Genomic DNA, 27,275 nt, shown 5'->3' with positions numbered 1-27,275 from the left:
TTTAATCCTGCAAAATACAGCCTTGAGTAAAAGGCTTTTTGCCTTTCCCAAAGTGCCCAACAACAAGTCATGACCTCTCAGGAGACATGACAGTATGAATAACGAAATCAACACTGCATGAAGACTTAAGGCATCCCACTTCAGATGGGAAATATCTGAGAGTAGAACACCATGCATTAACAAAATGAGTAGGAGAAAAATGTTGGATTACAGCAATGTCACCATTTAACTCTATCTATTTTCACATAATCTTGACTAGTGATACTTCATACAGAAAAGATAATGGACTTGGAACCATCTTTATAGCAATTTTTAAAAAACTACAATGTGAAACATTAAATAATTTATTACAAGGAGATATACCAGATCCATGGTCCTTATACTGAGTTAATTGAAAACAAAATCACTTGCAGAACATAGACCAATCACCAAATGTAGATAATCAAAGATAATAGTGTTAAGATACACAGAAAATGTCTAGGGATTTCAGGTAATTAAGGCTTAAAAAAAAAAAAAAAAAAAAACCTCAAGAAACCACAGACTACCTTTGAAAGCAGCTTTCTCGGCTTCTATTACTCAATAGAGATTTCAGTTTTATTCTGGGGTTTTACTGAAAATGAAGCACCTCCCACAATAGTCTGTGTCATTTCTACCACTACTTGTTTTCCTCAAGTCATCCATGAGGCTGAATTACGAGCAACAAAACAGAGCATGAAATAAGATTTTAAAATACTACCTGCTGCACATGTCACACTGTCCCTTCAAAGCAGTTACCAGCAAGAGGTAATGTGTGGGTCAGCTCTTGAGAAAGGACAGTACCTCACCCTCCCACAGCCTTGAATCTGCTAAGGCATTAGGCTCTTCTCGCCCCAACCTCCATCCCAAGACAGAACAGTCAGACCCAAACTCCTACCACCGGGAGTCCCAACACCCAAGAAGTCAAAGGGATGAACCGTTAAAGGTAAAATGGGAAACAAAAGTGGTTTAAAAAGAAATTGCTATCAATGTCTGTATTTTTAAGTTTTAGACAACCACTTATGGGTAATTCTATCATATGCTCATTTATATATTTGCAATATACACATTTGTCAATTTGCTCAAATTTGACTTATCACCACAAAGACTTCATTCAGTAAGGTGTGACACTGCACTGGAATTGAGTCTTACAACTTAGAAACTTCAGTCATTCCTATACTACCTTTATTATCTTACATATCCATTCCAACTACTATTCATGCAAATTTTCCTTCAAAAGTCAGACGTACTCTGTCATCCTCAGCACCATTATTCATGGAGTCACAGATGTTATATGCTAGTGCTGCTTTCATTAATACACATAAAAAAAGAGGACTAGTAAATGAAAAGCAGTCTTTATATACCACTGAAAATCATTTCATTCAATCTACCTTCTTGCTAATGCTCCTGGGAGACAGATGATGGCCTAAGCACTGGGTTTCTGCCACCACTTGTGAGGCCAAGATGGAGCTACTGGCTTCAGCATGGCCCAGCCCTAGCTGTTGCAGACATTTAGGGAGTGAACAAGCAAAGGAAGATTTCTCACTGTCTCTCCCTCTCTGTCACTCTGCCTTTCAAATGAATAAATCTTGGTATTCAAATCCATATTTTGAGAAACAGTGATTGAGTCCTAAATCCTTTATAACACAGTTAAGGACTTAACCTCAAAAAAGGGATGTGACCTACCCAAGGGCACACAGCAACTGGTGATAGTGTCTACACTAGCATCAAGGACTTACTCCAGTGGTTCTCTCACCAGAGTAGACTACCCAGATGGTTGAGCTTCAGGGAGAATTGAGAGACCTGGACTCAAGCGATGTCACCAAGTGAGCCTCAAGCAGTCAGTAAGCCCCTGGCATGTGGATTTGGGTTTTGCACTTTCTCTGAGAAGCAACACACACAACATGGTACTTGCCAGCTGACACACTAAAAGATTATCTGGACTGGCTGAAATAAATATTTTCTTCCAAATTCTCATGTAGTTTTGCCCAAATCACTGAACCTCAAGGCATATGGCCAAAGATAAAAATGTCTCCTGGATCTGTTTCCAAATTTTTGATCCAACAGTATCCTAGCCTTTGTCCCCACTGCTAGACTAATACAGGCTCTATAGTGTTTCAGGAGGAAGATTTTCCATCTCTGGGTTTTAGGTCAGCTTTGGAAACAGACTGGAAGTTTCCATTACAGAGTCACTTTTGTATTTCCCAGATACCCAGAGGGCAGGTTTTATTTTCAAGTGATGGATAACTTGTGTCTACTTTGTGCCCAGCAGTCTCATACGCTGTCCCATACACTGACTATATGAGCGGAATAAAATGATTTTGCTCCTGCTCCCTGGTGAATCACCAACCCAGGTAAGCTTAACTATGTATGCCATGTAGCTAATAATAGCAAATGTCATTAAATGCTTATTTATACACCAGGCACCATGCTTTGTCCTTCAAATGAACTATATCTTATTGAATCCTCACAACTCTTTACTATGATTATCCTCACTTAATACATGAAAGAACTAAAGCCAACAGGTAATTGTCTCTTCCAAGGCAAAGGGGCAACTAGGTGGTAAAGTTCAGACTCAAATCAAGACTGTAAGAATCTACAGCCTAAGCCTCCTAACCAGTGCAGTATGTATACCTGAACCTTTGTAAAAGCAGTGTGAAAAGATAACATTTAGTCTGTCTATCTGACTTCCTATTAAATTGTTTCTTGCATTAGGGAGGTCGACAACACATGCACCTGTGAAGTTCAAGAATAAAGCACATTCTAGGAATGCCATTTCCTATTGAAGAGTTTGTTCCTCATAATCTGAAGCTATTCAATTCACAGCATCTGGACATCAAGTAAATACCAACAATTAATAGTAGATGCACACTGTTAATTACCATCTAAATCAACTTTAGGTAGCTGTACTCCATTACTGTTTACAGGACACAAAATTGGAATACTAATGTGTTATAATAAAAAATGTATATTTGGTCTTTGTCCCTGGTTCCTGCTACAGTTCCTAAAACCTTTGGAATTTCCTGACCAATATTAGAGTCTTTTGTTATTCATGAAGAGCCCCTTTGGACCACACCCAGGTTTATGCCAACAAGGTAACTTCAGGGTGGGCCCTTAGTTTCAAGGGAGGGGCTGGCCAAGCCAGAAGGACCAAACATGTGATTAGACGTTAAGCTCTACCTTCTAACCTAAAGGGAGGGAAGAGGCAACTGAAGACAGAGTTCAATCACCAATGACCAGTGATGTCTACATAATGAAACCTCAATTAAAATTCTGTAACAATGAGGCTAGGAAAACTTCCGGTTGGTTAATGTGCTGGGAGGGTGGCACACCCAGAAAGCGCATGGACCTCTGCACTCCCTAACTCACACCCTGCCCTATACATCTCTTCCATATGGCTATTCCCGAGTTAAATTAACTTTAATCCTACATATCTTGCTTTCCTGAGTTCTGTGAATCATGTTAGTGAATTATTAAACTTGGGAGGAAGGGTGGTCATGGGAACCCCTGAATTTATAGTCTGGGTAACTTGGAAATACCCAATACCGGGTGCTGGCATCTTTAGTGAGTCAATCTTATGGGAATGAGTCATGAAATGTGGGGTCTGTGCTAGCCCTAGATAATGTCAGAACTGAATTGCTGGACACTGAGTTGATGTTAGAGAACTGCTGGATTGATATAATTAATAACATCAGAAAGAGGCTCACATTAATACCAACTTCACAGATTAATAACAGCCACCTCCCTGATTAATCTAATCATGAAATCTAGGCCTGACACCAATTTAAATCATCATGTGTTGTTTTCAGCAATAGTAGGAAATCAGACTCTATGGGCAGATACAGAAGTTTCTGACAATAAAAATATTTTTTTGAAAAGAAAGACTACAGAACTAATTTGACCCACTAAAGAGAACATGAATGTTACAGCAATGTGAAGTAAAAAATGATTTTTCTTTTCAGTTTTAGTAATGATTTTTTTTTATGTCATGCTTTACCTCAAGAGTTTACATCTAACTGTCCTCCTTGGATAACGGATATTGTTAAATAACAAGAGTATTCTAATCCACACACTAATGGACCCAAGCATATTACATTCTTTCTCTGTTTACCAACTTATGATTTGTCAAAATAAAGCCCTAAGAGTGAGAGACGTCCCCCTTCCCTGCACAAAAAAAAAAAAAAAAAAAAGATAGGCAACACTCCCTAAGCAGCCCAGTGAGCTTCTGAAGACCAATCCCATCAAACCACTTCCCTGACCCTGTATGTATGCCTCTCCAGTAACACACTTTCTAGCTGGAGGAGAGGACGTAAGAGTCAGGCCCCGACTCAGGGTCACTGCACTGCCCAACTCACAGGTTCTGATGCCCCATCTAGAACCTGATGTTCCCTGGAGTTGGGCAGTTTTGTTGGTCTGCTGCTTCTTCACCCACTGCTCCTCATTCAGTGTCATTGTTAGCATTCTCCACCCTTTTCCAGCTTGATCACAGATGGGTATGTTTCTTACTCCTTCCATCCAGTCTACAAGACCCACCTTCATGCTACCCCTCCCCCAACCAAGGCCTGCTCCCCTTCATGTCATCCTCCCCCACAACTGAACCACCCAGCTCGCTTAATGCTTTAGACTTTTCTTTCCTCCTTACCTCCTGCATGAGCCATAATCAATTGTTTTGAGCAAATGACTGGACAAGTAACTAATTATTTCAAAGGTAAATTAATTTGCTATGGGAAAAAGAACCATAAAAACATTGTTAAAAATGGATAAACAACATTCACCACCTCACTCCTCACTCTGAATTCCACTTACCGAGGAAAAATACCTCAGAGTACCTGAGACTTTTGGCAGGTCCCTGATCCTGCCTCCTGTGACCCACACAGCTGGAGTCCAGACACTCACTACAGCGTCTTCCTAATCTCACTCTCCCATTTAAAAAGCACCCACATCAAGCAGATGTAAAGCAAGTGCCTAACTGAATGCAAATTTCTTCACAGATATTACCAAAAAACGAGGAATGTGTGTCCACGGTTATTTCCACAAAGTTGTTTCAGAACTGTTCTATCAGTGGTACACCTGGGTATTCCTGCTCAGATTCCAGGGCAGCTCTCTGGGAAAAGTACCGTTCCTTTCAACAATGTGCACACGTGTTCCCTAAAATGGGTGTGGGGAAGGTCAGACTTCCAGGTCCTATCAGGCCTGCAAAATCATTTGGTCTGCCCATGCCAAGAAATTCAATACATCTATAGCAGCCTAGTTTTTAAGCTGATAATTTTGTATGGCCCGTGAATCAAGTTATAAATAACCAAATGGCCCTTGGCAGAAAAAAGGCTTCCCACTCCTGCCAAAGCATACCCATCAGTTTATGTCAAGAATTTACAGTGGTAAAGCTTCAGCTCTATTTGAATGTAATGTGGTCACATCCAGAAGTACTGTGAGGAGAACAGAACAGCTCTCCTTGTAAATATCCACAACGTGCGCAAAACCAGGAGCCTCTCACCCCATTACCCATGAAATCACTTCCCTTCACATATGCCACATTATAAGGACTCATCTCTGAAAGACTAATAGTTCATAACAAAATATTTGAGGGACTGGCGCTGTGGCGTAGTGGCTTAAGCCGCTGCCTGCCGCGCCAGCATCCCATATGCGTGCCGGTTCCAGTCACTGCTGCTCTACTTCCAATATAGCTCCCTACTAATGTGCCTGGGAAAGCAGTGAAAGATGGCCCAGGTGCTTGGGCCCCTCCTCCCACGTGGGAGATCCAGAAGAAGCTCCTGGCTACTGGCTTCAACCCAGCCCAGCCCCAGCTGTTGTGGCCATTTGGGGAGTGAACCAGTGGATGGAAGACCTCTCTCTGTCCCTCTGTCCTTCAAATAAATAAAATAAATATTTTTTAAAAATCGAGTGAAGTCCAGGAAATATAGAGGACCAAACATCAAGGATTCAGTTAAGCTCTAATGGCTGCCTACATCCACTTGGTTTCGAGACGCAATGCAACTGAGAACAAAGAAGGCTTGATTCTAGTCCTGCACCTGTCTGTACCTTGTTCTGTAACTTTAAAGAAGTTTACTGATCTTTACTAAAATCACTGTTTTTCAACCTGTTTTCAGTCTCAGAACATTCTGTTCAACGGAAATGTTATGGGGAAGCCCAGTGTGTAACAGAATATTATAGTAATTTTTTGCAAAGTAAAGCAGTGGGGTGAAGCAAGAAAGCAAAACCCTTTCATCCCTGCTACAAGCATACTCCAGCCATGGCCCCTAAGAGGACTCTTCGAAGTTTAGCTTGAAAAACAAAACAAAACCATCCTATCAAGGATGATGCTGTGGTGCAGTGGATTGGGTCTTTTTCTTTTCTTTTCTTTTTTTTTTTTTTAATTTGAAAAGCAGAGTTACATAGTGAGAGAAAAAGAGAAAAAAAAAATCTTCCATCTGCTGGGTCACTCCTTAAATGGCCACAATGGCCACTGCTAGGCCAGGCCAAAGCCAGGAGCTTCATTCAGGGCTGCCACATGGGTGGCAGGGGCCCCAGAACATGGGCCACCTGCTGCTTTCCTAGATGCATTACCAGGAGGGAGCCAGGCAGCAGCTTCACCTGCTACCCTGGCCCTCTGCCTCTGACCCAGTCTCCTGCTAATACATACTCTGAGAGGCAGCAGATGATAGCCAAAGTGTTTGGATCCCTGGGAGACCATAATGGAGTTCCTGGCTTCTGGCTTCTGGCTTCGGCCTGGCCCAGCCTTGGCTGTTGTGAGAATTTGGGGAGTAAACCAGTGGATAGAATATTTCTCTATTTCTCCCGCTCTCTTTTTCATGCTGCCCTTCAAACAAATAAGTCCACTTAAAATAATAAAATCCCATCATATAATCTTAAGATTTTGCTTCTTCCTAAATTGAAAAAGAAACTAACTGCATTCAATAATGTAAATGCTATGACTTTAGTCTTGTTCGGAATCAAATTATAAGTCACACATCAACTTAGTTTAGGCAATCACTACACAGATTCCAAATTCTTCAAGAATAAATGCTAGCTAAAAGCTGTAACTAAACTGTAGCTTGACATGGCAAAAGCAAAATACTACTAAATAAGGGGGCAGGTCTTTCTGATACACAGTCTCTTGGACTGATAGGCAGAGAGAGGGGGCAGTGGCTATAAGATGCTAAACACTCTGAGAAAATGAAAAGTCCCACACTCTGCAGTGGTGCTATTTGAGATCCTGTCAGTTATCAGATCTGATCTGGATCTACCAGCCTCAGTGACAGAATTATTTCCAGTCACCAGGTCTTGAGGGTGAGCCCTCCAGCAGGGCAGAAAAGAAAAATAGATGATGCTTTCCAAAACTATGCAATCTAAGCTTCCGTCCAACATCACAGCACAGCTCAAAGGACACTCCTAAACAAGGCTAAGCCCTGAGGAAGCAGGAGTCATCAACATGATGCCTGCCTGTCCATGCAATCAGGTTGGTATCTGGGTGCTGGGCAGAGATGACTTATTTTGTCATAAAAAGTGCTAATCACCACCTCAAGACTGATTTACTAAGCTTCCCTATTCTGATGTAAAATATTTACGTCATTTACACATTTAAAGATGACAATTTGGCATTTTTTTCCCCTGCCATTTTCTCCGTTGTTCAGCGAATCACAACCTCAAAGAATTAGAGTCTGAGCCACTTTCAATCCTTTCTCTCATTATTTCAGTAATGTTGATATGTTAAATTCTAGTTTATAATTATTCACTAATTAAATGATCAAATCTTGTGGTTATCTCCTTCTCTCCCCAAATAGAAATAGGACCACTATCACCAAGAAAAATAGACAAAAGAAGCAGTGCAACTAGAATTGAGCTGAAGACATTAACCCAATAACCCTGGTCCCTTGTGCAAAGAGGTTTCAGAACACTGTACCAACAATTAGGAAGAACTGATCCTGGTTTACTGGTACCAACATCTGCAAACAGACACAAAGAAGTAATTGTAAAGTAAACAGAAGTTACCTCATAATTACCATTGTTTCAATCTGAGTTACCCCTTCTTCACCTCAAAACAATCGGCAGCCGATATATGATGAACTCGCCTTATTGCAGCATATATATCAAAACGGTAACAAAATCAGATTAAATCATCTAACTCAAAGCAAAACCACACTCCAAAAGTAAGTGGCTTCAACCAGCTCTCCAGGCAGGCTACTTTCCAGAAGTTTCTTCAAAAGCCCCCAGTGTGGGGTCAGTGTTGTGGTGCAGCAGGATAAGCCACAGCTTGTGAATCAGCATCCCATACCAGAATGCCTGTTAAGAGTCCCACCTGATTCACTTCCAATCCAGCTCTCTGCTAATAAGCCTGGGAAAGCAGTGATAAATAGTGCAAATCCCTGGACCCCTGACATACACATGGGAGTTTCTGGCTCCTGGCTATAGCCTGACCCAGACCTGGTTGTTGAAGTCATTTGGAGAGTGAAGCAGTGGATGGAAGCATGCTCTGCTTTCAAATAAATCTTAAAAACAAGTCAAAATTCAAAAAATTAAAAAAAAAAATTAAAAAAAAAAGTCAAAATGAAAAAGCAAGTCCACTGGTACTCTATATTAAAAGACCAGCTCAAATAATCCAAATTTACTTAAATTTGCGGATTCTTTCCCCAAACACAATTAATGGCTGATGTGGGAATCAATGGTTTCTCCCTGTGTTCAAGTCCCCTCCTACCCGTCCACCCCCTTTCAAAAATTAGAAAACAGTCACCAGTCTCCAAACAGGCTGCTGAAATTTCAGCCTACAGGATATTTTCATACTGGAGTTATAATAAACCATTGAAATGAAGATGAATAGTGGACAGATTAAAAACTCACTGGGTAGAGAACTTTATGCCCAGCACTAGCATATACAGTCAAGCCCAAAATCTTGAACCTGGGTCACAAACATCACTATCTATTCTCCATTCTTCTGAAATACTCTATAGTGTGGGGGGTGGAGTCAATTGTTTGCCTGGTTCTAGCTGTTCACTTTCGTCATCTGCTTGCTAACTAAGACTTTCTGTTTGCATTTAGGCTGAAATGAAGTAATTCAGTACCAGGCTTTACCTCATCCCCATCATGACCCTAAGACTGCCCAGAAATCTCTGTTCAAGTTGGTTTTGACAATTCATCTACAGGTACCATTAAGAGTACTAAAACCTAAAACAGGCAACAAATCCTCAATTTCTAATTTGTCTTTCCAAACATGAAACATTTTATTTGGCATTTCTAAACTGAGTTTACTAAAACAGCCTAATCAACATTTAAGTCTCTCAACTGCCTGGCTCAAAGGACCAATTCACTCAAAGAACACACTAGTCACTGTTGTGGAGTTCAAAAGAAGGCAAAAGCATATTCTTTCTGTTTCAGCCCATTGCAATATGGCTCAAGAGGGCCAAATCAAGCAGTCTTGAGACTCTCAAGTGGACAATCTGGTTAAGGTGAGGTTGAAAAGCAGCAGACTACCGGAGGCAAAAGTAGGTTAATCCCCTTGGTTATATGCCAACCCGAAGATGCCAACATAGTGGAATTGAGCCCCACAATGGTCATTATCTAATGAAAGCCACTGAATGAACTTTTAGCACCAACCAACACCTCAGCTGAGTATTATTAGTCATCGAGAGAACCAGACAAGAGTGGAACTATTGCAACATAAACTCTGCCTCTCTACCAAAAAACAACTTGAAACTTCGATCTTGATGGCCATATTTGTATATCAACAAGAGCATATTATTAGTACTTTTACCCAAATTTCAACTTTAAATTCATGCAGAGCTGGAAGCAAAGGAGTATTGAGATGCTAGAACACATCTGGGGTACTCACCATGCCATTTTATATAGTAGTATATGAGACAAAACACTTAAAAAAAAAAAAAAGATGCCTTCAGTTGAACATTCCTGTGAATTTTCAAACACATGGCTTGAGATCTGTCTGTTAGAAAACACAGGGCTGACCCATTACTTCCCCCTTTCCCACTCTCAACAGGGACTTTTAAAAATCACAGTAGTCCAAGAGCATATGCAAAAATAGGTGATAAGATCTTACAAAAGGCAATAAAATTTAAAAAAGGGGCATCACTTTCTATTTTCTTCCCTTAGTCTGCCTAGGTAATTCTGAGCCCTGCCTCTACCTCTCTGTCTGGTCTCTTCACTCCACCCTCTTTGTTCACTAAGCTCTGGCCAGTGAACATCTCATCGTGGCCTGGCCAGCACTTTCTTCCCAGTCCCTGGAACTTGCAAAGCTCACTCCTGCCAGTTTCAAAACTAGCTGTTCCCTGAACCTGGAGGATTCCTCCCCTTATCTTTGCATGGTGGTTTATCCTTTTTACTTGAAGCCCAGTTTTAGTGTCACTTCCTTTGAGAGGTCTTCCTTGATTGCATCCCAGTCAGACACTTTCTGTATCAATCTTATTTTCAACACGTAATCAAAATCATATTTGCTTATCTTTATATCTGTCCCAACCCCCACTCTGATTTAAGCTCTATGAGAGCATAGATCTTTTGCCAGTGTACACCTTTGTACACCAAGTGCTTAAAAACCTGGCAAGTACTTAGTCACCAGTCAATAAATGAATGAATTTTGGACTTTTTTTATTAAATGGCAAATTAGGTTCCAAATCAATTAAGATGAGAATAGCAGTCATTCTTTGACTGTACTTCTGTGAAACAGCTAAACACAGCTACTTGTACAATTAAGGCATTAAGTACTGTTTTATCAGGCCTGAAAACTATGGATAAACAGGACAGGACTTTCTTTCTAGCATCAGAACAACACCCCGTATGATAATTTTCCTAGAATGTGCATATCAAACTCAGTCAAGAAGACTTATGGACACTTTCTAAACAAAGGACCCCTAAAATTTAGGCACTGTTTCTTAAAGTTTTTTAGAAAACAGTTTCACATGAGAGTATTTTCAAAGAACACATTAACACTAAAATGAGAATCATCACACTTTACTCTGAAATCTATGCACAGGATGTGTTAGAGAAGCGCTACTTGGTGATTTTTTTTTTTAAACCAACAGAGTATCAACAAAGAGACCTCCTTTCCAATCACTCTTTGTGTTTCCCAATTTTTTCATAGCTGTTATTCTTCTTTAAAACACATCACATTCTCTCCTCATTTAAGACCATCTACACACAAAGAAAGATCAATAAATAGGATGAAAATGAGCAGAAGTAGAATGTGTCACTTAAGATTTGAGTGCCAGACACACATATGGAGAAAACGATAAAAGAGCTATTGTCCAATTGTAGGAACAAAAAAGTAATATGGGGTTTTCTGTTCTCTGAAGTGCATCATGAAGTGTGGGTGTAGAGAAACACAGAAATCCAGAATTAGCCTAACATCAAATCATTTTGGAAAGAGTTGACAACATGTAAATTTCTCACACGTAAACTATTCAGAGCCAGGGACCTTGATTCCTGGGCTATGCTGCCATTTAGGATTGCTCATGAAAGAAAATGCTCAGGGTAACACGGAGAGGTCCTCCCAATGTGACACAGCCTGAAACTCAAGTATTACAAAGCTTGCAGTTAAGATCTGGGATAGAGGCTGAACACCAGATTCAAAAGAGGTAACCAAGGTATTAAACGCCGTAAGGAAAAAACGAAAAAAAAAAAAAAACCCACACACGATTGTCACTCAGCCACGGAATATTAAAGTGGAAATGAGGGGTGGGGGGGAGTAGGAGGGGAGAGTGGAAAAAACAATACATTTGTCACCCCGTCCCACTTCCTATACAGGATACAGGCGAAGCCTCCAGCCCCATGACCTCAGACACAGATGGTTATCGTTTGTAGCAAAGGTGCACAGAAAGGCCTTCGGGTCTGAGCCCCTTAATTCCAGGGCTGTTAACGATTAAAGAGAAGGATGGGGGTGGGGAGGCCAGTAAGGGCGGAGGGAGCTGGAGAGTCACCCACCACCTCCCCCGCGGGGTCCTACCTCAGAGCGCTTAGCCGGGACTCAGGACCAGAGTCTGCACCCGCTCCGGGGCACCTCCGGCCTCAGACCCCCACGCCCCGGGCTGGGAGGTGCTGGCGGTGGGGAGCAGGGGCAGTAGGTAAGTTCTCAGAGCCCTGCGGCTGACACGCCACAGGCTCCCCTCACAGCCTCTTCCTTCAGAGGGACCAGTCCAGACAAGGCGCTGATTTCCACTCCACCCCTTCCAACCCCCCCTTTCTCGAAGGAACCCAACCCCCGCCCCTTCATCTCTCAGTGCCCCCCCTTTTTCTTAACTCCCCCCCCCAAAACTCACAGCTGCTCCAGAGGTTCCTCCAGTCAAACCCTTTCTGGAAACGACGGCGGCCCGGCGGGTCCAAACCACCTACCATCCCCGCTCGCGTTTCCAGGATCCCTACCCCCGCCGCCGCCGCCTCTTCTTCCACCACTGCCACCGCCTCCTCTTCATCGGCGGCCCACCGGCGGCTGCCGCCCCGAAGCCCCACCCCCTCCATCGCCTCCTGCATCATCACTTCCGGTAACCCCGCCGGCCGCCTGCTCCAGGAGGGAGAATGAGAGAGGGGCGGGGAGGGAGCGGGTGGGAACTCGCGTCATGACGTCGGCGAGGACGTACGAAGCCGTCGCCAAGTAAGGGCAAGGGCGTAGCGACTGGGCGGGGGAGGTGGGAGGGGCTGGACTGGACCATTGTGGGGGGCTGGAATGAGGTGGGCAGGATTACGAAAGGGGTGGAGGGAGAACAGGGAGAGGATGCGGTTGGCTATACTGTTGGCTGGGGCGGAGAACGGGGTAGGAGTTGACGTTTTAGGGAGGCTCCACACTACTCCTGACCTGGGACGAGCGCTCCCACAGAGGTCCGCCGGTGGTCTCGCCCGGCCTGGCCTACCGGACCAGCCCTAGCTCCGTCGGCCTCCGCTCCGCGAGGCTCCTGGTACCGCCTCCTCCCAGCCCGCCGGGGGCTGCCGCGCTTCTGTGGGTGGGGGAAGGCAGAGCTGACGCAGAGTGAGTGCAAGGGCTGGAGACGCGGACTCCTGGCGCCGAGACTGGGGGGAGGGGGTTGGCTCCCCAGGAGCAGGGATGGGGTGGGGGTGCGGCGTTGCTAGGAGACGCGCTTGTGTGACCCCAGCCTCGCCGGGGGCGGCTCGGTGTCCACGCAGCTGGCCTCGGGAACCTGCCACACCAAGTGGCCCGCGTGCCTGGAAGGGGAGGCCTGCCTTGCAGTCTCTCTGAGGCTTTATGTTGAATCTCTGGGACTCGCAGGTGTAGGTGGTGGGAGGAGGTCGGGGCCAGTCCGTGTGACTGGGGAAGCGAGACCCCGAGAAGACCCCGTGGGGAAGTGGAGGCCTTCCAGGACAGTGAGAGCCGGATGTGAGAACTTGAAGGAAGCATTGTGCTTTCTAGTGCGCGTGCAGGAGTTAGCAAGTAGATCAGACCTCCGAGACCAGGTGACGGGACAGACGATGGGCCGAGGGCTGTTCGGAGCAGGCCACAAATAGAGGAAATGGGCTTTCTAGGTGCAGAAGGGAGCCAATGGGAAGGAGTTTAAGGTAGGAGACAGCTAAGGCCATGGGGCTGAAGCAGAAGGGGGCACAGCGCTCTGTGATGAAAGCCGTGGCAGAGCTCATAGGTTAGAGCCTTTTTGCCCAAGGCGAGCGCTTGGCCCTTGTGTTACTGCAGGATTTTTTTTTTTTTTTTAACCTTACCTCGTTTACGTTTTCAAAAATATTACTTGGCCTTCTAGATGGAGAAGGGTGGAAGTTGACTTGTTAGGGGCTGTTGCAGCAGGCTAAGGGAGAGGTGACAGTAGTGTCCCCACAGTGGAAATGGGGAGAATTAGGTTCAGAATGAATGAATTTTGGAGGTAGAGCTTGCAGGACGTAGTGCGAGTTGGATGCGAAGTGTTTGGGAGAAGGAGGAACCAAGGACTTCCTACAGGAAGATAGTTTGGATCCGGAGTTGTATTTTGAACAAACTAAGTTGGGTAAGTTTATTAGCAGTCCAAATGAAGATGTCAAGTTGGGTATGCTGGTCGGGGGGAAAAGTCACAGCCCCAGTGAAGATGAGAGTTTATTCCAAGATCATCTAGGGAGAGGATGATGAAAAAAATGTTCCTAAACCCCTTGGGGCACTTAACCTTTAGCCTTTACCCAGAACGGGGAAGCCAGCAAGGGAGATTCTTAACCTGGCCAAGACATGAAAGATAAAAGGAAAGAAACACCCCTCCACACACACCATAACCTGGCATAACGGGACCCACCCTGAGAATCCATGAGGCTCATCCACCCACTTGCCAGCATTTACTCAGCCTCTGAGGCTTGGCTCTAATCTCTTCCCTGCCTCCCTGCTCCCAGCAGTCAGTGGTTTTGGGCTTTGAACAGGTAATTTCTGTCCATTATAGAAAACCTGTTTATATATATATATTTGCATGTCCATCTCCTCCGTGGACTATTTCTTCTTTGTGTCTAAATGACTCCTAGTACAGAGCCTTGCCTATACATCCTAGCATGTGGTTATGGTTGGATAGGAACACTGTGTTCATAAGGTAGCAGCCATGGAATTTTAATACCTTCTGACAAAGGGGCTTGTTACTGGCATGCTGCTAATACAGTCTTAATTATAGTCAATAATATAGCAGAAAGGATATCAGAAGAATAATGAGAATACCTGAGTTTCAATTTTGGACCAGCTAGTGACCAGCAGATTTGCCTTGGGTAAGCCTCTTCTTTTTTTTTTTAAGATTTTTTAATTTATTTATTTGACAGGTAGAGTTACAGACAGTGAGAAAGGTCTTCCTTCCGTTGGTTCACCCCCCACATGGCTGCTACGTCCGGCACTGTACCAATCCAAAGCCAGGAGCCAGGGCCTTCCTCCTGGTCTCCCATGCGGGTGCAGGGGCCCAAGCATTTGGGCCATCCTCCACTGCCTTCCCGGGCCACAGCAGAGAGCTGGACTGGGAGAGGAGCAACCGGGACTAGAACCCGGCATCCATATGGGATGCCGGCGCTGCAGGCAAAGGATTAACCAAGTGAGCCACAGCGCCAGGCCCAGCCCCTTCTTTTTGAATTGAAAGAGTTGTCCTAGATTGGAGGTTGCAGACTGGCAAGACAGCTACCACCTGCAAACATACTGGTCAGCCCACAAAGTGACTTAGATTCTGTTTTTGTTTTGTTTTGTTTTGTTTTTTACTTGCCAACATTTAAAAATTGGACAGTGGGGCTGGCATTGTGGTGTAGCAGATTAAGCCACCATTTGCAAAAATGGCATCTCGTATTGGAGTGCCAGTTTGAGTCCTGGCTGCTCCACCTCCAGCTTTCCGCTAATGTGCCTGGGAAGGCAGCAGAGGATGGCCTAAGTACTTGAGCCCTTGTGTCCACGTGGGAGACAACAAAGAAGTTCCTGGCCCCTGGCTTTGGATCAGCCCAGATGGGCCATTAGGGTTGTTTGGGGAACGAACCAGTGGATGTAATCTCTCTCACTGTAATTCTGCCTTTCAAATAAATAAGTAATATTTTTAGAAGAGAAATGAAGAGGGAGGAGGAAGAGTGACGGAAGTATGGGTGAGAGGGAGGTGGGGGGAAGAAGCATCATATTCCCAAATCTGTATATATTAAATGCATAAAGTTGTATTCTTTAAACAAAATAAATTAAAAAAAATAAATAAGAATTGAACATCAGAATCCAGATTTTCAGTTTCCTTTGGGAAATCCGGCACCACCAGACTAGGGTTCCTAGAGGTTCTTAACAGCAGCAGTCAGCTAGAGGTGAAGAGTTGCTTCCCCCTTTTTATGTGGCACATGCCAAGTGTGCCAAAGTGTCCCCTCCCACTTACCTGGCTGACCCCTGTAGGCATTTCATTTACAATTCCTAGGCTACAGCTGTGTGGTCCATATATAACCACAGTCACATACGACTATTAACTAAAAAGTTTCTCAGACAGACTAATAATATTTCAAGTATTCAGTAACTACATGTAATCAGTGTCTACCCTGTTAGACAAGGCAGACATAAAATCGGTCCATTACATTTCTTTTGGTCAGCACAGGATGGGAGGAATTGAAGATACAGTGGGTGCTAATCATTCCTCATATGTAAAAATGAAAAATCATTGCACCTACTCGCAAGGGACTGGCTAGGAAGAAGCTCTGGTGCATTTGTTATTTAATGGGAAGAGAGTCTGCAACAAAGTGCAGTTACTTGTAGTTGGCTCTAGGATCAGGAGCTAGAAAGCTCCAGCTGTATCTACTGGAACCAAAGCCCTTTTGTCAGTTTCCTAATCCAATTACTTGAGAAAGTATCAAAGCAGGTGTATATATTTATTTATTTGAAAGTTACAGAGGCAGACATATCTTCTCAGCTGGTACACTCCCCAAATGCCTGCACCATCAAGGGATTGGCCCAGAGGAATCCTGGAGCTAGAAACTCAGCCTGAGTCTCCCATGTGGGTGTCAGGGCCCCAACTATTTATTTGAGCCATCACCTGTTGCCTCACAGGGTGTGCATTAGCAGGAAGCTGGAATGGTGGGGTGGGAGGGGTTGGCAGACCCGGGACTCAAACCCAGTCACTCCCGCATGGGATGAAGGCCTCAACCACTAGACTAAAATACCTGCCCCAGATCAGAATTAGCATCTTCAGTGTTTTGTGTTCTCTGATTTCCCTAGTTGCTAGGAAGGCTTGAAGATCCCAGCTACGGGGTTATCAATGAATGACTGGTTGGTCTTTAACATTTGTCTTCTATATTTCTGCCCCTTCCATCTCTAACTCTGCCTCCTACTTCTGGTAACTGGTTTTCACCACCTCTAATCCTTATCCTTACCTTGTCGTTGTCTCCTAAAATATGCTGAGAAGGAAACATATACTTCCATTTCATTTGAATTGAGGGACCCATTACTTGATTTCTATTCATAACTTCTAATCTTGGTTATAATAGCCCTATTGGAGTTCCCCCATACAAGTATCATCTTGTGTTGGGGGCCAGTGCTGTTACCATATACATGCAGTTCCCAACTTAAGATGGCTCAACTTAGGATTTCTTGACTTTACAAAGGCGAGAAAGCGATATACATTCAGTGGAAAGTACACTTCTCATTTTGGTCTTTTCCTGGGTGATGCTGGGCAGTGGCAGCGTCAGAGTGTGAACAGCTAATAATCTGCACTGCATTGCACTGGGTTTCTAAGCTAAGTTCTGGCTGTTCAGTAAGGTAGTTGTATTAAGTACATTTTCAGCTTACAATATTTTCAACTTGCAATGGATTTTTAGGGACATAACTCCATGGTAAATTGAAGAACATCTATGGGAATCATGAGAATGGGTAAGTCTGCCTCCTCTGATCTTGTTTGGGATAGTTATTTTAGAAGTCTTTCAGACACTGAAACTTGTTTTCATTTTTTTTTTAATGCTTATCTTTTAAATCTGTTTTTACACAAGCTTATTTATTTATTTGAAAGGCAGAATGAAAGAGAAGGGGAGAGACAGATTGATTCCATCTGCTGGTTCACTCCCCCAGCACATGCAACAGCCAGGGCTGGGCCATGCTGATTCATTCACCAAATGCATGCAACAGGCCGGCGCCGTGGCTTAACAGGCTAATCCTCCGCCTTGCGGCGCTGGCACACCGAGTTCTAGTCCCGGTTGGGGCGCCGGATTCTATCCTGGTTGCCCCTCTTCCAGGCCAGCTCTCTGCTGTGGCCTGGGAAGGCAGTGGAGGATGGCCCAAGTCCTTGGGCCCTGCACCCGCATGGGAGACCAGGAGAAGCACCTGGCTCCTGGCTTCGGATCAGCAAGATGTGCCGGCCGCAGTGACCATTGGAGGGTGAACCAACGGTAAAGAAAGACCTTTCTCTCTGTCTCTCTCTCACTATCCACTCTGCCTGTCGGGAAAAAAAAAAAAAAATGCATGCAACAGTTGGGGCTGGGCTAGGCTGAAGCCAGGAGCCAGGAACTCTGTCCAGGTCTCCTACGCGAGTGACAGGAACCCAAATACTTGCGCCATCATCTGTTGCCTTCCCAGGTCCATTAGCAGGGAGCTGCATTGGAAGCTGAGTTAGCCATAGCTGGGACGCTCTGATACAGGATGCAGTGTCCCAAGTGACAGTTTAACCCAACTGTGCCACAATGCCTACTCCCTGATAGTTGTTTCTGCCCTTTGGTTTGAAAATTTTCCATATTATAAGATCTAACCTAATTTTTTCCTTAAATAAAATTAAAATGTGATCTACCTTCTTCCTGTACTCTATCTCTGCCATACCACATTCTTGTCACTTTCTGTGTAAAAAGATGCTGCTTCAGAGAATAGCTGTGGTATGATTCAGTATACCACGTAAGCATATCATGAGGTTTGCAAAACAGCGTGTAGCCTTATACTTCCCTTTTTGGATTCTAGGGATATGAGGGGGCAGATTCACTTGAAGGTTATTCGGCCCCGTAGGATGATATTGTATAGGGTATGGTGTATGCCAAAAGGTAGGGACAATAACAGATCTAGAAGGGTAAACAAGGTGTAAGAGATAAAGGAAGAAAAATAAGATGGAAAGCCTGATCATGCCTTTGGTGTTGGCACCTGCATTATATTTCCAGTAAGAAGTATGAGCTGTGCTCTGAAGATAAGCGGTGTCTCCAACAGGGTTATTTACTCATACTGAAGAACAATAGCCCTTTACTGTACAGGGATTATTAATGATCAGAGGGAAACAGCTTTAGGAAAATCCATTACTTGCACACAGTAATAAATTCACCAACAGGCCACACATTTCTTTTCCTTTCTCTGCAGACAAAGCTTACAGTAGATAAAAGAAGCTTCATTGTTACTCTTTTATTTCCTCCTATTCAGGTAACTTGTGCCTCTCTGAACTCATGCTAAATGTTTTACATGGATTATCTCAGGAATAATCCTTATAACCCTTTGAAGAAGGTTTTAAATTTCAAGAAACTGAGGTGTGGGAAGTTTATAATTTGCTAATTTCTCAATGGAAAGAAGTCAGGATTCAAACCCAGGTTTGTCCCCTCATAGCTCATACATCCATTCTTTTGTATTACATCTGATAGTTTTTACAAATGAAGAAAAAAAAAGTAAACGTCTAAACCCCAGACTAACATCCTCTGTTTTGCTATCCAGGACAAGAAAGCCTGAGTGCTTTAGTTAGTTCCCTATAGGTTCCCTATAGTTAGCATCTTAGTTCCCTATAGGTTTTCAGAATGACAAAAGCTTTAAATTAAAATTTTCTGGGTTTGTTTTAACCTTAATGATCAATTGGGTGCAAGGAGCTGAACCTTATTTCTCAAAGTGATTGCTTTTCAATCGGGGCTGGTGCTGTGGCTCATTTGGTTAATCCTCTGCCTGCGGCGCCGGCATCCCTTGTGGGCGCTTGTTCTAGTCCCAGCTGCTCCTCTTCCAGTCAGCTCTCTGCTATAGCCTGGGAAAGCAGTGGAGGATGGCCAAGGTCCTTGGGCCCCTGTACCCATGTGGGAGACTTGGAGGAGGTTCCTGGCTCCTAGCATCAGATTGGTGCAGCTCCAGCCATTGGAACCATTTGGGGAGTGAACCAGCAGACCAAAGATCTTTCTATCTCTCCTTCTCATTGTCTGTAGCTCTACCTCTCAAATAAATAAATTCTTTTAAAAAATGTATGAAAACCCATTTTTCTGTGTTTAAAGTTTCACAGAAACATTGTAAAGCATTTCACTCCAGTGGACCAACCCTAACTGGACTTTAAAAAGCTTTAGAGTAAGGGTTACATCATAACTGTAACTTAGACTGCCCTAGATAGAATTAAGAAGTCCCTCCCCACTCCTGAAAAAACACTGAGTTTCCACTTCTTTATCCTGTTACCCACTGCTTTGGAAAACATCATTGGGATTAGTATTTTAAATTGGCTGTGAATATTCAGTTAGGAAACCCGATCCAAATACCACCATGGATCTCTCAGTATGAGAATGGACATACTGGTGACCATTCTTCATGTGTGTCAATTTATTATGTTTTTTTTTTATGCTGCAGCTCTGCCTGGCCTAGGAGTGAAGTGAATGAGATACAGTTCCAACCTTCTTCCCATCACCTTCTACCACATACACACATAGTGAAAAAAGAAAGGGAAGTCAAACAGAAAATTCCTGTAGAGTAGGGTGAATGTTATGATGGGGGTAAATGCCAGCACTGCACAGAGCAGAGCAGTGATCCAGTGTCAGGGTGAAAGGGGCACCCCTGTAGGTAATGGAAGCCAGAGGGTGAGAGGCAGCAGATAGGCAAGAAAAAAAAAATCTCAGTTACGTGAACTGGGCATTCATAGGACAACAAAGGGGTCCCAGATCTAAGGATATAGAGCAGCAGGACACAGGATACATGACTGTTGGTGCACAATGAGGATGTAAGACTGATTCAGTTTGGTTAGATTTCACAATGGTCTCAACAGTCCCCTAAAGAATCATAAAGCATTGAGGAGAGAAATTTGACTATATTACAGGCATTAATTATGATGAGAAAAAAAAATCCACGATGGGCCAGATCTTTCATGAGAGAAGTCCTTGAAAAGCAGCTAATTCTTTTTGCCTTTTTTGTCCCTTCTCTTGTTTGTACTGTAACACTTCCAGCAGTAGGCAAAGCCTCATGAGAGTCCAACATTTGGAATTTTGGCATTCCTGAGACCAGAGTCATACTTCTATAAATTTCATCTAGGGGAAGGGAATTTTCATGTCTGCTGTTAAACTTCTAAGAGTTCATGCTATGATGGACTTTACGGAGGTATGTGGCGGGGGTGGGGAGGATTGTTCCAAATGTGGGGGAAAACGTGACAGGGATGAGGCCTTGGTACTAGAAGATAAAGGCCTTCTGCAAAAGTAGGTCTGGATACACAGAGTACCTGGGTATACTCTGGTATACCTGGGTGTACTAGGTTCCCAGAGCCTCCTTAGATATTTTCACTGTACTCTTAGTAGTGAGTGAAAGGTTGTTTCTTTCTAAATTGATTATTGTTCATTATGAGTTCCTATTACTGATGCCAAAATAAAAGCTTTTGGCCAGACAGGTAAACAATCATGTAGCTTTTTGAGTCCTTGATCACAACTTTCCTGTCAATTAATTAGGTGGTGTTAGGCAAGACTTGTGTTTCTCCATCTGTAAGAGAGGTAGAATCATGAGTAGTTATGGTGTAGTTCTCTCTTTTGCTTCTCAAATAAGCAATAATAAAAGATGTAAGTCACACCATGTTATTCCAACTTGCTTAAAGTCTGCCACTGTCTTCCTTTTGCTCATAAACTCCAAAAATCTGCCTTCCCAGCCTGAGCTGGATTGTATTGACCTGTTGCCTCTTCCCCAAAGGCTCTTGCAACAGCCACATTCATCTTTGAAGTGGATTCCTGCCTTGGAGCCATTGTTCCTACTGCTCCTTCTTCCTGGACGCCCCTCGCCTTCACTCTTCCCATTATTAGGCTCCTTCACATCATTCAGGACTCAGCACAAATGTTGATGACCATCCAAACTAAAATAATTCCCATCTATGCTCATTTGTGCTGTCTTCTTGTTTCACTCTTTCAGAATAGGTATCATCATCTAAAATTCTTTCTTGTATACGTTATCTGCCTCTGCCACTATAAGTTCTAGGCGTGCAGGGATCATGGCTGCTTGTGTTTTGTTTTTTAGTTTTTATTTATTTCAAAGGCAGGGAGGTCGAAAGAGATCTTCCATCCTCTGGTTTATTTTCCAAATAGCTGCAGCAGCTCAGGCTGAGCCAAGAAGTCTCTGGGTCTCCTGAGTGGGTAGGAGGTATCCAACTGCTTGTGATCTATCACCTGCGGCCTCCAAGGTGCAAATTAACAGAAAGCTTGAATCAGTAACAGAGCTGGGACTTGAACCCAGGCACCCTGGTGTGGGATACAGAGCAGAGTCCCAGACAATATCTTTTTTTTTTTTTTTTTTTTTTTTTTTTTTTTTTTTTGACAGAGTTAGAGAAAGAGAGAGACAGAGAAAAAGGTCTTCCTTTTTCCGTTGGTTCACCCCCCAAGTGGCCGCTATGGCCAGTGCGTTGTGGCCGGCGTGCTGCACCCATCCAAAGCCAGGAGCCAGATGCTTCCTCCTGGTCTCCCATGCGGGTGCAGGGCCCGAGGACCTGGGCCATCCTCCACTGCACTTTTTGGGCCACAGCAGAGAGCTGGACTGGAAGAGGAGCAACCAGGACAGAATCTGGCACCCCAACCAGGACTAGAACCCAGGGTGCCAGCGCTGCAGGTGGAGGACTAGCCTAGTGAGCCGCGGCGCTGGCCCAGACAACATCTTAACTACTGTGCGAAGCACCTACCCCAGTGCTTGTTCATTACTCTATCCCTAGAACCATGTGTTCCTGGCATATGGTAAGCAATCAGAAAATGTTGAGTGAATGGATGGGTCCTTAGGAGTGAAGAATAAGGCCTACAGAGTGGTTGCAATGTAAGGAACTCCTGCCCAAGAGTCTGTTCTGTGATGTTAGCTCCTAGCTCCTTTTGGGGTCAGAAGGGATAGGGTTGCTGTGAGGAACAGAAAAGCAGAGCAGTCCAGCCAAATGTCACAACCCCTTTAAAGGTATCTGTAGGATAACAGGAGCCAATATGAGAAGTCTTTTCTGTTTGTTTTTTAGAAAGCTTTTATGTAATAAATATAAATTTTATAGGTACAGCTTTTGGAATATAGCAGTTCTTCCCCCCATACCTACCCTCCCACCCCTACTCCCATCCCACCTCCTATTCCCTCTCCTATCCCATTCTTCATTAAGATTCATTTTTAATTATCTTTATATATAGAAGATCAATTCTGTACTAAGTAAAGATTTCAACAGTTTGTACCCACACAGACACAGAAAGTATAAAGTACTGTTTGGAGACTATTTTTACCGTTAATTCTCATAGTACAACTCTTTAAGGACAGATGTCCTACATGGGGAGCAACTGCACAGTGACTCCTGTTGTTGATTTAACAATTGACACTCCTATTTATTATGTCAGTGATTACCCAAGGCTCTTGTCCTGAGCTTCAAAGGCTATGGAAGCCTTTTGATACACAAACTTCGACCTTACTTAGGGCCATAATCAAAGTGGAAGTTCTCTCCTTCCTTCAGAGAAAGGCACCTCCTTCTTTGATGGCCTCTTCTTTCCTCTGGGATCTCACTCACAGAGATCCTTTATGTAGGTCATTTTTTTATCACAGTGTCTTGGCTTTCCAAGTGTCAGGATTTCAAGCCTGAAATGCTCTCATGGGCCTTTTAGCCAGATCCGAATGCCTTAAGGGCTGATTCTGAGGCTCTCCTTTTTAATTCTGTCTGTTGTTATTAGCAGACACTTGATCTTTTTTTTTTTTTTTAAAGATTTATTTATTTGTTTGAAACTCAGAGTTACACACAGAGAGAAGAGAGGCAGAAAGAAAGAGAGGTCTTCTGTCTGATGGTTCACTCCCCAGATGGCCGCAACAGCGGGAGCTGTGCCGATCCGAAACCAGGAGCCAGGAGCTTCCTCCCAGTCTCCCACGCGGGTGCAGGGACCCAAGCACTTGGGCCATCTTCCACTGCTATTCCAGGCCATAGCAGAGAGCTAGATTGGAAGAAGAGCAGCCAGGACTAGAACCAGTGCCCATATGGGATGTGGGCACTTCAGGCCAGGGCATTAACCTGCTGCACCACAGCACCGGCCCCAACACTTGTTCTTATTTATGTGATCTCTTTGATACTTATTCCTATCTTTACGACCAGTTATGCACTTAAAATGATCATTTTAACTAGTAAGATGGCATTAGTACCTGCCCACTTAATGGGATTTGTTGTCCCATGGCAAGTTTTTAGCTTTACCCTTAAGTGTAAGTCCATAGGAACATATGCTGAACTGTTCATCTCCTCGCTCTCTTATTCCCACTCTTATTTATTTATTTATTTATTTTATTTTTGACAGGCAGAGTGGACAGTGAGAGAGAGAGAGAATGGTCTTCCTTTTTGCCGTTGTTTCACCCTCCAATGGCCGCCGCGGTAGGCGCGCTGCGGCCGGCGCACCGCGCTGATCTGATGGCAGGAGCCAGGTGCTTATCCTGGTCTCCCATGGGGTGCAGGGCCCAAGCACTTGGGCCATCCTCCACTGCACTCCCTGGCCACAGCAGAGAGCTGGCCTGGAAGAGAGGCAACCGGGACAGGATTGGTGCCCCGACCAGGACTAGAACACGGTGTGCCGGCGCCGCACGGCGGAGGATTAGCCTATTGAGTCGCGGCGCCAGCTCCCACTCTTATTTTTTACAGGGATCAATTTTCAATTGGATTTAAACCAGAATAATTCTGTGTTAATTAAAGAGATCAACCAATAATATTAAGTAGAAAAAGAAAATACTAAAAAGAATAAAATAGCAAACTGTTCCTTGACAGTCAGGACAAGGGCTGATCAAGTTATTGATTCTCATAGTGTCCATTTCACTTCTACTTTCTTTTAGGTGCTCAATTAGTTGTCACAAATCAGGGAGAACATATGAAATTTGTACCTTTCTGACTGGCTTATGTTGCTCAGTATGATGTTTTCCAGATTGCTGCATATTGTTGCAAATGACCAGATTTCATCTTTTTTTTTTTTTACTACTGTGTAGTATTCCATAGAGTACATATCCCATACTTTCTTTATCCAGTCTTCCGTTGATGGGCATTTAGGTTGATTCCATGTCTTAGCTATTGTGAATTGAGCTGCAATAAACATTGAGGTGAAGATAGCTCTTTTATTTGCCAATTTAATTTCCCCTGGGTAGATTCCGAGGAGTGGTATGGCTGCGTCATATTGTAGGGCTATATTCAGATTTCTGAGGTATCTCCAAACTGTCTTCCATAGTGGCTTTACCAGTTTACATTCCCACCACCCGTGGGTTAGGGTACCTTTTTCCCCACATCCTCACTAGCATTTGTTGTTTATTGATTTCTATATGGAAGCCATTCTAACTGGGGTGAAGTGAAACCTCATTGTGGCTTTGATTTGCATTTCCTTGACTGCTGATCCTGAACATTTTTTCATGTGTCTGTTGGCCATTTGGATTTCCTCTTTTGAAAAATGTCTGTTTAAGTACTTGGCCCATCTCTTAAGTGGGTTGTTTTGTTGTTGTAGAGTTTCTTGATCTCTTTGTAGATTCTGGTTATTAATATTTTATCAGTTGCATAGTTTGCAAGTAATTTCTCCCATTCTGTTGGTTGCCTGTTCACTTTCCTGTTTCTTTTGAAACTTCTGATATGAGAGAAGTCTTATAAAACATTATTGTAGGGGCCGGCACCATGGCTTAACAGGCTAATCCTCCGCCTTGCGGCACCGGCACACCGGGTTCTAGTCCCGGTTGGGGCGCCGGATTCTATCCTGGTTGCCCCTCTTCCAGGCCAGCTCTCTGCTGTGGCCCGGGAGTGCAGTGGAGGATGGCCCAAGTGCTTGGGCCCTGCACCCGCATGGGAGACCAGGAGAAGCACCTGTCTCCTGGCTTCGGATCAGCGAGATGCGCTGGCCGCAGTGGCCATTGGAGGGTGAACCAACGGTAAAGAAAGACCTTTCTCTCTGTCTCTCTCTCTCTCACTATCCACTCTGCCTGAAAAAAAAAATAAAAAGTTATTGTAGGGGCCGGCACTGTGGCGCAACAGGTTAAAGCCCTAGCCTGCAGCACCAGCATCCCATATAGGTGCCGGTTCCAGTCCTGGCTGTTCTGCTTCCAATCTAGCTCCCTGCTATGCCCTGGCAAAGAAGTAGAAGATGGCCCAAGTTCTTGGGCCCCTGCACCCATGTGGGAGACCCGGAAGAAGCTCTTGGTTCCTGGCTTCAGATCAGCTCAGCTCTGGCCATTGCAGTCATTTGGGGAGTGAACCAGTGGATAGAAGATCTCTCTCTGGCTCTACCTCTCTCTGTAACTCTTAAAAATAAATAAATCTTTTAAAAAAATGTTATTGTAATCTGTATCAAGGTACCAAAAAAAAATCTTTCCTTTGCTCTTGTTACAGAAAGGGAATAGAATTTTTTACCTCCCTTTGTCACACTGGCTAAGCTTTTGAGTCAAATCAACATTTATTGAGGTTGAGGAGCCTATTTAGTGATTAAAAGCATGGACTCTGACTATACACTGTCTGGGATTGAATCCTGGCCCTGCCTATTACTGTGTGACTTTGGACAAATTACTTAATCTGTTTTTGCATCAGGTTCCTCTTTTGTAAAATGGAGGTGATGGTAGCCATCTACATTATAGAATTGTTGTGATGATTGTGGGACTTAATAACTGTAAAGCACCTAGTAAAGTATCTGGCACACTGTACGTGCAAAAAGCAAATATAGCTATTATCATTATTATTACTATTGTTATTACTGTAATTATCAAGATATCTATCCTGCCCTCTAGGAATTCAGAGACTCTATGAAGAAAACACATGTAATAACTACAAATGATAAATACCTGGCTGTGTTAGGAGCTGGGGAAAAGGTACTCCAGAAAAGCTTGATAGTAAGCAGGTGTTCACTTGGTGGCAGCAGAGAAGAGGCACTGTCAGTGGAAGGCTCAGCCAGGACGAACAGGCATGCCAAAGCAGGGTGCCCAAGGCCAGCAGCTCCAAACTTTTCTTACTCATAGTCTACATCACATTTTTTGCTGTTATTTACATACCTATCTATCTTGCTCTCTCTCTCTATATATATATCTAAAGATTTATTTATTTAAAAGGCAGAATATCAGACAAAGACAGAAAGAGATTTCCATCTGCTGGTTTACTCCCCAAATGGCTTTATTGACCAGGACTGAGCTGGGCTGAAGTCAGGAGCCACGAACTCCATAAATTCCATGCAGATCTCCCACATGGGTGGCAGGGCCCAAGCATTGGGTCATCTGCTGCTGCCTTCCCAGACCCATTAGCAGGAAGCTGAATTGGAGCAGAGTAGCAGGGACTCCAAAATATGGGATGCCAGTATCACAAACAGAGGAGGAGGAAGAGAAGGGGAGAGAGAGAGGAAAAAATGCAACTGAGCCAGGCCGAAGCCAGGATCCTGGAGCTTCTGCCAGGTCTCCCACGTGAGTGCAGGAGCCCAAGGACTTGGGCCATCCTCTGCTGCTTTCCTAGGTGCGTTAACAGGAAGCTGGATTGGAGGTGGAGCAGCCCATGTGGGATGCTGGCGCTACAGGAGGTGGCTTTACCTGCTACTCTACAACTGGCCCTCTATTGTTTTGTTTTTTTAAAGATTTATTTATTTATTTGAAAGGCAGACTTCCATCTGCTGGTTCACTTCCCCAAATGCTCTCAACAGCCAGGGTGGGGCCAAGTAAAACCAGGAACCAGATGTTCCATCTAGGCCTCCCACAG

The 27,275-nt window shown here is 44.0% G+C and overlaps 2 protein-coding genes across 9 annotated transcripts in view; one reads left to right on the top strand and one right to left on the bottom strand.

Annotated features, from left to right (window-relative positions):
• Positions 1–12,448, bottom strand: part of DCUN1D3 (defective in cullin neddylation 1 domain containing 3) — a 40,852-nt gene extending 28,404 nt beyond the window's left edge. The window contains exon 1 of one of the 4 annotated variants that reach the window (XM_062179970.1): positions 12,273–12,448. The gene's annotated coding sequence lies outside the window, so the exon portion shown is untranslated. Of the gene's footprint in view, positions 1–11,959; positions 12,017–12,272 lie in introns of those variants that run through there. The other 3 variants (XM_062179971.1, XM_062179973.1, XM_062179972.1) reach the window with 3 other exon arrangements.
• Positions 12,449–12,805: 357 nt separating this feature from the next.
• Positions 12,806–27,275, top strand: part of LYRM1 (LYR motif containing 1) — a 28,038-nt gene continuing 13,568 nt past the window's right edge. The window contains exon 1 of one of the 5 annotated variants that reach the window (XM_062180390.1): positions 12,806–12,976. Coding sequence is in view for 3 of the 5 variants with exons in the window: in XM_062180389.1 (XP_062036373.1) it covers positions 13,866–13,955 (90 nt within the window). In the remaining 2 variants the exon portion in view is untranslated. Of the gene's footprint in view, positions 12,977–13,068; positions 13,956–17,232; positions 17,285–20,615; positions 20,711–27,275 lie in introns of those variants that run through there. The other 4 variants (XM_062180389.1, XM_062180387.1, XM_062180391.1 and 1 more) reach the window with 4 other exon arrangements.

The sequence above is a fragment of the Lepus europaeus genome, chromosome 21 (genome assembly GCF_033115175.1).
Source record: "Lepus europaeus isolate LE1 chromosome 21, mLepTim1.pri, whole genome shotgun sequence".
Taxonomy (NCBI): Eukaryota; Metazoa; Chordata; class Mammalia; order Lagomorpha; family Leporidae; genus Lepus; species Lepus europaeus.
This window is presented reverse-complemented; position numbering and strand designations above follow the sequence as displayed.